Raw genomic sequence first — 12354 nt, 5'->3', positions numbered from 1 at the left:
AATCTCCCACTTAGCTCTTCTGGAATGTTGGCATGTGTGGAGTGGGGTAAACTGGGGTAGAGTGCGTTAGATTGGAGTGGGGTAGATAAGCTCCTCGCGCATGGACCCGGAAACTTGAAAGCTGTGGTAAATCACAAAAAGTATGCTTGCTTGACACCAGGGTGGGAAGCTTCCTGTACACGTCCCAGCCATGTAAACCTTGCATCTTTTATTGGGGTTTTGCTGTCCCTCTGCTATTAGTATTTTACTACTCAGAGCGAAAAGAAGAGGAGGGTGCCAGCAGACCGACCAGTTCTGGTATTAGAAGTAAACAATTCCGTTTTTTTTCTAAACAAAGTCTCACGGAATTCGATGCAATGTCATGCAAACTGGCGATGACTACAACAGTCCCTGAAACAAAAGCTACCACACCCCATATGTTTCCGCTGCGTTCACTATATTTTTGTAACGGCTACAGTCCCTCCCTCGACTCTGAATGATGCAGTTTAGAAGCAGCCCCCAGTTTGTGACTTCCTCAAGATCAGCGGGCAGGAGTGGAAGGCATTTGGGACGGGGTTGCTGTACAGCTCAGAGGCGGAGAATTAAGGTGCTGAATTTTGCTGCTGAAGGCATGTAGTAGTGTGTACATTGATATAGCCATCGAAGCGAAAACATTCAGTCACTATCTTATCTATCCACTCACTGCAACAGTCTACCAAATGCGTCTTGCTGTCTTTATTTACCGCCCACTGTAAGGTCAGAACCTGTCATGTAGGCAGCTTTTCCCAGGACATCTTGGTTCAGCATATCTCCTGAAGGAGGAGGGTGTGGAAAGTTCAGTCACAAAAACTAAGGAAGCAGCAGCCGCAAGCCGCCTTTCCCAATCGTTCCTCCAGACACCGCTGTGACGCGCTGAGGCACGCGCACAGTACAGCACAGCGCCACGCTGTCTTCGGGAAAAGGTATTCTATACAGACAGCCACACCAGTGACGCTGCTTGGTATGGAGGATTACTGATTAAACAGTATATGGTTAAAAAAAAAAGTAAAATTCCAAGATATGCAGCCTCTATTAAAGAATGAAATGTTTAAAATAGTTTAGAAAGCCGCGCCGGAGACACAGGGGCTATTACTGTGAGTTAATGAAAGAAAATAGCACTTAGAGCTCCCACTGGCTGGGCGACGCAGAATTGCTTTTACTTTGCAAAACTATCAAGTGGCAATGTCACTTTCCTTGGTGACAAATGTTAAATATTTACAGAAACCCAATTTCCACACATTTGTGTGCTATACAGTTTTACCAGTAAAATTGTATGTCTGTGCAAAATTTGTGGCCTCTTCAATAGAAAATTTGCAATGTTCTACCACGCGATGCTTTAGGCACATTTGAAAATCACCCCTCATGGTCATTAAAGGTAGGTGGGAACGAAGGTTTTTTATAAAATGTGGTTCTAAAAAGTTTGAAACGGATCTGATGTATACAATTCTTCTTCATGTCTCCACAAGTCTGACTTAAAAGGCAAGAACTGCACTTTTTGAATGCAAGACCTGCACTTTTTTATTACGTACTTAATATGGCAGGGCAAGGCAGCAGGCTGTGGATGAGAAGGGCTCTACAAAGCTCGGTGGCTGTTGAATGAGGACCTGGTGAAGCTGTTGACTTTTGGCAGGAAAACTCAGTGGGAGAGATTCATAATGTTTGCCCACGAAAGATCCCTTGCCAGCTAGATAATTGTGGCACCTCCATCTGGTGAAGATTTCTACGTTTGAACTTGATAACTCTTTTGGAGCTTGGATTCCTTAAGCAGGGCTTGGCTGCAAGCTAAAATTCAACATGGCTCCATGGGGCCAGATGCTCTTTCCATAATGCTACGCTGAAACTGATTTGTTGCTGCAGAAAAGCTCCAAGTGGAAGCAGCCTGGATCTTGGGTCCAGCTGCAGAACACCTTCGTTGGATTTACCTGGCAGGTTTGTCCGGATCCTCCAGAGGTCTTTGGGTCCAAAATGTTTCTAAGTCCCAGATTTTGCAGGATATTTGGAGGTGTACGCATTTACACAACCAAGAGTCCCAGGACCTCAAAACCGCACCTGGGTGTCGAGACCCGCTCAAGCCAGCAGAAACTCTCCGCAGGGTCCACGGTAGGTCCCGTTGGAACTGGTCAGCTGGATTCTTCAGGAAAGGGGCTTTAACAGCTTCTTGTGTCCCTCTTGATTAACAGGAGATCAGCCAACGGACCATTGGAGTCTACTACTTTTTTCTGGGTACAAGTTGGAGGAGATGTAGACTTTCAGGCCTCTTCACAGGTAGCAACAGCAGGTACAGTCCCTCTTTCACTTTTGCAGATCTAGTAGTGTTTTGAGGTGGGAGCACATCTATTCCTGGCACTAGCTTGTGGGTGCTGATGACTCCTGGCACCTTCTAACCAATATGAGAAATGTCCACGGGGTAACACAGCCCACGTGTGCCGTAGTTCCTGTGTGCCTAATTGCAAGACAGTGAAACTCCTGTCACCTTTTGAAGAGCCTGTGTGCCTACCAAAGACAGAGGTGCTACCAGGGAAATGAGCAACCTCACCTTTGTGATGACTTCAAACCAGTTTTTTAGGCAGATCCCCCTCCCACTAGGATTGGTGTCTGACTGGGGGAACAAAGAAGGCCCTGCTTGCATTTGCCTGTGCTATCGTAGACCTTTTTAAAGTCAATTAAGTTCCTGAGTATAGCCTAGATGGTCATCCTGCCACAACAGAATACCCCACTATGCTCAATGCCTTCTTCCAAGCAGTGGGAGCAAGTTTTCATGGGGGCTATGAAGTTCCTGGTTGTCTGTTGTAGCTTATGTATGAGCCTCCAGAGATGTTAGGCGCGAGTTAAAGGTAACTTTCTAAAAGTAGCTTCCTAGCTAGAGATAACATTATTTAATGACATTTTGAATCCCTTTATGCTTTTCTATGGAACAACCTGAACAACCAACCCTGATACAATAAAAAGTTTCACGGACCTTTTTACTGTACGAACAAGTTTAATATGATGCTTTTACATGTTCTACTTTTAAATACTGTGCACCCTACCTTATGGGTAATAAGGCCTACTTAGCAGTGTCTCTGACCCCAGCACCTTGTTTGGGTGATCTTCAAGTTCTTACAGAAGATCTAGATTTGTTCTCTGGTAGCCTCCATCCTACATACAGATACCTTTCATTTTGGATAACTTTCGTCAGGCAAGCTTTTAATAAATTTTTGTGAAAAAATTAACTGTAATATGCTACGTAAGAAGAACAACACACAGTGGGTCACTGGCGACAGTCCTGGAGGGCAAGAATGGTGAAATGTTAAGGGCTTAGGAAGGGGCTTGCATAAAGCATCCTTATCACTGGAGGACCTGGCACTGCTATCCGCATCTTTTCACCCTCAACATCGCCTTCCTGCCCAGTGGAACTCGAACCCTTTCTGCAGCATCCCCTCACATGAAATACTTTTCAGATTCTTGCCTTGTAAAAAAGCCTCTGCTAGTATTATTCCTGACCTTTTCTAAATAGTGCATTTCCACACACTACTTTTTAGTTCAAGCAGTTGTTTCCCAGTTCTTTTGGGTCGTAAATTAAATTATTTTTTAGACCAAACAATATCAGAGCAACGGTTTTGGAGAGAACATGTTGCAACATGCACAGTGCTTAATTCGAACGCACTTTTTCTTAGGTCACCCACTTCCAAGTCTTACACTCCCTTCGGTCCTGCTTTTCTTTTGTGTACTCACCAGTTATACGTATGCAACATAAAGTTTATTTTAATTTTTTATGGAATTCTGATTGGAAGGTGTCCTTAAACAATGGCTAAAAGCACCTGCAATTCTTCTGTCAGTGTGACCCAGAGCCAGATGTGAAATGCACCTGTGGCTGAGATACTATCGCCGTTATTTCAATGCTTCATAATGTACGGCTCAAATTCCACTGCTGAACAATGCATTATGCATTTCATCTATTCATGAATAGACGTAAACGCACACATGTCCTAATGCAATTATAACACCGCACTTTGTTACTTATTACATGGCTAAGACAAATACAAAAATCCATGCTCAATTTAACGTTGCATTCATGTACGCACCTCAGTCTTATTCTGTCCCCATCAACCTCCCACCAAAGCCACTTGACCCTTTCTTTTTTAATTGATCATCTCACCTATTAAACTAGCCACCCGCGCTTAATCACTGCCTCTACACTCCCACACTGCTCCGCCCTCTCTTGGTCCTGCCGTCCTCCTATTGCTCTGTTACTCTTGTCTTTCTTACACACCCTTCATTTATTATGCACTCGCCTGTTGTCTTCCATCTATTTACTCACCTATTCTAGCCGTCCATGTAAGCCTCCTTCATTCGCCCACTTACCCACTCATCCAACCGTTAAATCCTTCTCGTCCTGTCAGCCGGCACACACACACAAGCGGTCTGTAAGGAAGCATATTAGTAATAAGGCTGCTCTGTTGCATTTGCCAATGCTTGCTTACCATATTAGACACATACCGGTTTGTGTATATTGCACCATCTTGCTGCCTTTGTTTTCGTGCTTTCGGAGAAGTCATTTGAGCAGCATTGGTTGGTCTAAGGATCTATTGTCCCTTGGTTGACCTATTTGGATGCAGCGTGAAGCTTAAAAAGCGATTATAAAAGTGGCATGTATGCTTCTGAAGTAAGTGAAAACTGCACCACCACTGTTATTCATCTTGCTGATAAACTATTCAAGTATTTGGTTTCAGGTATACAGGACTCTGGCGGTAAAAACAAAAAAACATAATAGGTCTAGGCGTGGAACGTGCATAAATCTAGACTTTAAAGAAATCTTTGCCATGTTCTGAAAAATGTAGCAACGAATGTTCGCAAATGCCTGAGTTTGTGGCCAAAGAAACATGTTTGTCAAACATTCGGCATTATTATAAAGGGTCGTCCTTGTGGCAGAGAAGGAACCACAATTAAATAGTTTGGTGTTGAATTTTAAAACGGAAGTTTAACTATTTATATGCTCCGAACTACCCCCATTTTAAAAGAAAAAAATAACTTATTCCCTTAAGTGTGAAGGCACCATAACACATAACCTTTAAATAGAAGCAGTGCAGAAGCCAGATCTGTCGCACCATATTAATCCTAAGTAGTCTGACCATTTTTCCCGTTTGATTGGCATGTGGATTGTAAAATTTGAACAACGGATGACCAAGACTACGCATATGTGACTTTTCATTTGTGTGTATTTTTGTTTCAACAGGTAAATTAAGATATGCCAACAACAGCAATTACAAAAACGATGTCATGATCAGAAAAGAGGTATTGTATGATATTAACCATTTTTATCACACCTATTTACATAGCATTGACCTAGGCCACTTGACTGTGAAGCACTTTACAACACTCCAACAGTGCCTTGGATGTGTGGTGTAAATAGAGCAAGAGGAAATAAAAGCTTTATGGGCAGCAACAAATAGTGCATTATAAGAACAACATCCTGGAAATGTCTAGATGGAGGGGGAGAAGACTTCAGAGTATTCAAGATGGGCATTGTTTTGCTGTCGCTAGAAAGAATGAGTTGGAGGAGGTACTTATTGAGTGCCACAAGAGAAGGTTTTTTTCCCCTATGTTTTTGTACAGCCTGGCTTCTGTGTTGAAGATTGTTCTGGTGGTGGTTGTTTTTTAGCTGATAAATGAAGGCATGCAAAGAAAAATAGTGAAGCAAGATTGTTGGACAGGCCACATGACGGGCCGCTCTCCCCCGGCTCGACCAGGCCCGAGCCAGTCACGCAAGCACCACACCCCACCATTGTACGTCCTACGTCCCCTCAGGGACACCTGCCACACACCACCATTGTACGTCCTACGTCCCCTCAGGGACACCTGCCCTCGAGCATGATAACCTCGTGGGTCCGATCCACGGCCGACCCATGCGCCCAGCCTGGGCCGCCATCTTGGACACTTCGCCACGAGGCCGCCTGGCCCCCGATCGACCTCAACCCTGGGCCTAGCCCGGCCTCAGACATTCCGGCACCACCCTCCACCCAGGAGGTGAGCGAGCTACTTGGCAGGTCAATGGGAGAAAGAGGTGTCGATGGTTCTCCCCCGGCCAGTGCCGCTCGCCCATCGCCTCCCCGGGCGCTGGCTCCACCCCCCTGCTGGGTGTCTGGACTCCCTCATCCCGGACCTCCCGACCTCCAAGTGCGAGGGTCCGGACATCAAAGCACGCCAGCCCTATAACTGGGGCAGCTCCAGAGCAGGAAGGCAGTTGTATCTTGGAGTCGAGAGACGAAAGAAGAACTCATCCTGGACGAACTACTGGCGCTGCCGTAGCTCTGTCCTGTGCACCATCATCCTGCCTGTTGGCGCTGCCACAGCCGTCGTAACCTTCATCCTTCACCGTCGTCCGGATCTGCTGGCGAGGCCGCGGACCGTTGTAACTGTCATCTGCATCGGGACCTGCTTGGCTTCTCCACGGCCCGTCGACCATCCTTCATCCATCTCGGGACCTGCTTGGCTCCTCCACGGCCCGACCAGCAACCACGCCGAGCTCGAGGATTGAGAGCTATTGAACTCATTGGTAACTAAGACTGTCCCGCTACCCTTTTCCTCAACCAGAGATCAGAACCGAGGGGACCCCTGAGTCCAGACCTCCTTGTATTATATCAACGTAACCTAAGAAGTGCATATAAAGTCTCGTTAACCTTCAATCTTGTGTGGTGTCCGTCTGTGGGGGGGAAGTTACTTATCTGTACAGTCGTTGGAGACGGCTCTCCCTGGAGACCTCTCCCCGTAATCTCGGCCGACCCTCCCGGTCCGTCTAACATTGGTGGCCAGCGGCGCGATCCGAATCACCGCATAACGTACAGAGAGTAGCTCACCCCACAACGAACAACAATGTCGACTAAAGAGAGCGGATCAACTGAGAAGTTCCAAATGGAAAAACTAGAAGAATACAGCCATCGTGAACTAAAGCAGTTCTGCATCGAACTAGGTATCGCTACCACCGGACTAAGTACCAAGGACGATTTTAAGCATGCCCTAGAATCTTGGGCAGAGACCGGGGATGTCGAAGCCCCGGAGCAAAGCACCGCGAAAAAGACCAACACGGCCCCTGGAGAGCAAAGAACGGGTCTCTCACAAGACGAGATCCAAGAAAGAGAAAAAGCCCGACTACACGAACTTGAAATGGCCCGACTCAAGATGGACATAGAACTCAAATTGGCCGAGCAAAAAATAAACTTAGAGCACCTTCGCCTCCGAGAAGAAAGAGAGGAGAAACAGAGGCAAAGGGAGCTCGAGGAAAAAAGACTAACGTACGAGCACGAGCGGAACCTAGCCGAGATCAACCTGCGCAAACAGAATAAAGAGTTAGGGGTGCCCGACAGACCGTCCACCCCCGGGACCACGGACAAAAAAGTGCACATCCCCAAGGATGTGGTCCGAGAATATTTTCGAGAAGACGACATCCAGCAATGGTTTAAGGCATATGAAATCGCGATGACTGCGCACCGGATCGATAGAGCCGACTGGGGAGCCGGCCTATGGGGCAAATTCCTCAATGAGGGCCGCGATACTCTGTTACAGCTCCCAGACCACCAGATGACCTCCTACGACCATATGAAAGCGGCCCTCCTCACTCGCTATGGCCTCACGCCCGAGATGTACCGTCAGAGGTTCCGAGACTGCACACGCATTCCAGGTACAACTTGGGTGGACTATGTAACGTACTTTAGCCGAGCCTTCGAAGGCTGGATCAGAGGGAACAACGTCACGACCTACGAGCAGTTGTTCAATCTGATGGTATGGGAGCATCTGTCCAACAACTGCTTCATTGAACTACGCCAACACCTCCTCGACAGCAAGTTAACCGATCCCCGGCAGCTCGCAGCCGAAGCTGACCGGTGGGAGATCACCCGAGTGGGCCGGAATGGGTCCTACGAGCAGAACAGGAACAACAATGGTCACCACCGATCCAGAGGAGGAGGAGGGGGCCAAGGACGAGGAAGAGACAACACTCCGGCCGCCCCCACTACCAGCACCACCCCCCCGGCCAACCGGGGCAGCACCCCGGCGCGCCCGGGATACAGAGCCAATGTTACATGTCACCGATGCCAACGAGTCGGCCACTATGCAAATGACCCAAGCTGCCCGCAGTATCAGAGCCCAAGACCTCGCCAGGTGGCCGCCGCGGCACTAGGGGAAGAACAGATCTCCGAGGAACAAGAAACAGACGAGCAAGAGTATCAAGAGTGGGAGCCAGCCGCCATGACTCTCGCGTGCTTAGGGGGAAGAGACATGGTCCCGCGGGTCCCCCTACCCGCTAACACCCAGAAGTACAGCCAATGGGTGAGCATCAATGGACAACGGGCCGAAGCCCTTCGAGACACCGGGGCCAGTGTGACAGCCGTCCGCTGTCATCTGGTGACCCCAGAACAATATCTACCGAACATTCTCTGCCCTGTGCGATCAGCCGACAACTCGGAGAGTCTGTGTCGGATGGCCTGCGTCCCCTTTGAGTGGGGAGGGGTCTCCGGCATGTTGAAAGTAACGGTCCGAGACGACGCCCCCGTGGACTGCCTCCTCGGAAATGACCTGGAAAGCTCCCCGTGGGCAGCCGTGGAGCGAAAAGAACACTTGGGGATGTTGGGCGTCCCAGACTGGGCGTGCGTCACCACCCGGTCCATGGCCGCCCGTGCCAACCATCACCCAGAAGAACCAGAATGGCCGGCGCCTCCGCCTCCGGTCGCCCCCGCCGAGACCCCCGACCAGGCCATCCCCCTCGAACTTGCTCAACCTTCCGACCTTGCTACTCTTGACCAGTGGGCTCAAGAGGGGGGACCCACACAAGAACAATTTCGTCAGGAGCAGAAGACCTGTCCCTCCCTTGAGGGACTCCGACAACAAGCGCTCGCCCAAAGCGCAGGGGATACCTCCGGAACTCATTGGGTCTACTGGGACAATGACCTATTGTACAGCGAGCAACGAATCGCCGAGCTGGGGGCCAACCGAGTGCTAGTGGTGCCCCTCCGCTTTAGAGACTTCCTGCTAAATCTGGCCCACGATGTCCCCCTGGCAGGGCACCTGGGACAAGACAAGACCTACAGCCGCCTAGTGACCCACTTCTTCTGGCCAAAAATGAGAAACGATGTGCACCAGCATTGCCGATCTTGCCCCACGTGCCAAGCTAGTGGGAAGAGCGGCCGCAAATTAAAGGCCCCCCTGCAACCCTTTCCCGTAGTCACGACCCCATTTGAGAGGGTCGGGATAGACATTGTGGGACCCCTAGACCCGCGTACAAGACAAGGCCATCGCTTCATCCTAGTACTAGTGGACCACGCCACCCGCTACCCTGAGGCTATTCCTCTCCGGACCGTGACAGCCCCAGTGGTCGGCAGGGCCCTGATGGGGATCTTCTCCCGTGTGGGGTTCCCCCGAGAAGTCGTCAGCGACAGAGGCACGAACTTTATTTCCAAATATATGAGGTCCCTCTGGCAACAGTGTGGGGTCACCTACCGCTTCACGACCCCCTATCACCCCCAAGGAAACGGACTTGTTGAGCGGTTCAATCGCACACTAAAAGGGATGATCGGGGGATTGGAAGAACCCCTCCGTCGCCAGTGGGACGTGCTGCTGCCGTGCCTCCTCTTCGCCTACCGGGAGGTCCCACAGAAGTCCCTAGGCTTCAGCCCATTCGAGTTGCTCTATGGGCACCCAGTACGGGGGCCACTCAGCCTGATCAAGGAAGGCTGGGAGATGCCTCCGGCCAAGAGTCCTCCTGATGTCTTCCGGTACCTCCTCACCCTCCGCAACCAGTCCCAGCGGTTCAGAGACCTAGCAAAAGCCAACCTAGAGGCCAGTCAAGAGGACATGAAGAAATGGTATGACCAGAACGCCTCCTCTATTGAATTCGAGCCGGGGCAACAGGTCTGGGTAATGTCCCCCACAGAACCGTGCGCTCTCCAAGACAAATGGACGGGACCCTTCAAGGTAATCGAGCGCAAGGGTCCTGCCACCTATCTGATCGACATGGAGTCCGCCCGGAATCCGCTCCGAGTCCTCCACACCAACAGACTGAAACCCCACTTTGCACGAACAGAACTCAGCCTCTTGATGGCCACAGACAATGGGGTTGAAGACGACTCCGAGCCTCTCCCTGACCTCTTGCGGACCCAGGAGCAGGACGGCTCCGTGGATGGGGTCCGACTCTCGGAGACCCTCACCCAGGAACAACGCCAAGAGTGCCAAGCCCTCCTATCACGATTTGCCAGTCTGTTCTCCCTCACCCCAGGTGTCACTTCCTGGTGTGTGCACGATGTGGACACCGGAGACAGCCCTCCTATCCGCCACCGGGCCTACCGCGTACCTGATCGGGTACGGGCCTGCATCCAGGCGGAAGTAGCTAAGATGCTCACGCTCGGGGTCATCGAGCCATCAGACAGTCCATGGGCCAGCCCGGTCGTACTGGTCCCCAAAGCAGCCGCCCCCGGAACCACACCCGAACTCCGGTTCTGTGTCGACTACCGGGGCCTGAATGAAGTCACCAGAACGGACGCACACCCCATCCCCCGGGCAGATGAACTGGTCGACCGAATGGGCGCTGCCCGCTACCTCAGCATCTTCGACCTAACGGCAGGCTATTGGCAGATCGGCCTCACACCCCGAGCACAAGAACGTTCTGCCTTCTCCACCCCCGATGGCCACTATCATTTCACGGTCATGCCCTTCGGCATGAAAAATGCCCCAGCGACTTTCCAACGGCTCGTCAATCAGGTCCTGGCGGGGCTCGAAGAGTTCAGCGCCGCCTACCTGGACGACATCGCTGTGTACAGCCACCATTGGACCGAGCACCTCCACCACCTCCAAGCAGTGCTGCAAGCCCTTCAGCGAGCTGGCCTCACGATCAAGGCCAGCAAATGTCAAATTGGACAAGGGTCGGTGACCTACCTCGGACACCAGGTGGGAAGCGGCCTAGTGGCCCCTCTACAGCTGAAAATTGCCGCCATCCAGAACTGGCAACCCCCTATCACTCAAACTGAGGTGCGAGCCTTCCTGGGCCTCACGGGCTACTACCGAAGGTTCGTGAAAGACTATGGTACCATCGTGGGGCCTCTCACCGAACTCACGTCAAAAAATCAGCCCAAGAAGGTGAACTGGACCCCAGAGTGTCAAGCGGCATTCGAACAACTAAAAGCCGCCATGTGTTCCGCTCCTGTGCTCCAGGCCCCAGACTACAGCCGGGAGTTCGTCGTCCAGACGGACGCCTCCGACCAGGGCATTGGGGCGGTCCTGTCCCAAGTGAACACCGAAGGCCTGGATCAACCGGTGGCCTTCATCAGCCGGAGACTCCTACCACGGGAACAACGCTGGAGCACCATAGAGAGGGAAGCCTTCGCTGTGGTATGGGCCCTCAAGAAGCTCCGACCCTACCTTTTTGGCACCCACTTTCGGGTGCAGACTGACCACCGACCCCTGCAGTGGTTGATGCATATGCGGGGGGAAAACCCAAAACTGCTACGCTGGTCCATCTCCTTGCAAGGTATGGACTTCACCGTTGAACACCGGCCTGGGTCCGACCACGCCAACGCGGATGGCCTGTCCCGGTTTTTCCGCCTCGACGAAGAGAGTCCCCAAGAGGATGGGTAACTCTCCCCGCCTTCAGCTGGGGGGGACGCATGTTGGACAGGCCACATGACGGGCCGCTCTCCCCCGGCTCGACCAGGCCCGAGCCAGTCACGCAAGCACCACACCCCACCATTGTACGTCCTACGTCCCCTCAGGGACACCTGCCACACACCACCATTGTACGTCCTACGTCCCCTCAGGGACACCTGCCCTCGAGCATGATAACCTCGTGGGTCCGATCCACGGCCGACCCATGCGCCCAGCCTGGGCCGCCATCTTGGACACTTCGCCACGAGGCCGCCTGGCCCCCGATCGACCTCAACCCTGGGCCTAGCCCGGCCTCAGACATTCCGGCACCACCCTCCACCCAGGAGGTGAGCGAGCTACTTGGCAGGTCAATGGGAGAAAGAGGTGTCGATGGTTCTCCCCCGGCCAGTGCCGCTCGCCCATCGCCTCCCCGGGCGCTGGCTCCACCCCCCTGCTGGGTGTCTGGACTCCCTCATCCCGGACCTCCCGACCTCCAAGTGCGAGGGTCCGGACATCAAAGCACGCCAGCCCTATAACTGGGGCAGCTCCAGAGCAGGAAGGCAGTTGTATCTTGGAGTCGAGAGACGAAAGAAGAACTCATCCTGGACGAACTACTGGCGCTGCCGTAGCTCTGTCCTGTGCACCATCATCCTGCCTGTTGGCGCTGCCACAGCCGTCGTAACCTTCATCCTTCACCGTCGTCCGGATCTGCTGGCGAGGCCGCGGACC

The 12354-nt window shown here is 51.9% G+C and overlaps 1 protein-coding gene across 1 annotated transcript in view; it reads left to right on the top strand.

The window, feature by feature from the left end:
* The window catches only part of MAGOH (mago homolog, exon junction complex subunit), a 40880-nt gene that overhangs the window by 16537 nt on the left and 11989 nt on the right, over positions 1 to 12354 (top strand). The window contains exon 2 of the mRNA XM_086952468.1: positions 5234 to 5292. Coding sequence (XP_086808594.1) covers positions 5234 to 5292 — 59 coding nt within the window. The remainder of the gene's footprint in view (positions 1 to 5233; positions 5293 to 12354) is intronic.

The sequence above is a fragment of the Lissotriton vulgaris genome, chromosome 1_1 (assembly GCF_964263255.1).
Source record: "Lissotriton vulgaris chromosome 1_1, aLisVul1.2, whole genome shotgun sequence".
NCBI classification, from domain to species: Eukaryota; Metazoa; Chordata; class Amphibia; order Caudata; family Salamandridae; genus Lissotriton; species Lissotriton vulgaris.
The sequence above is the reverse complement of the archived record's forward strand: the minus strand, read 5'-3'. Positions and strand labels throughout refer to the sequence as shown.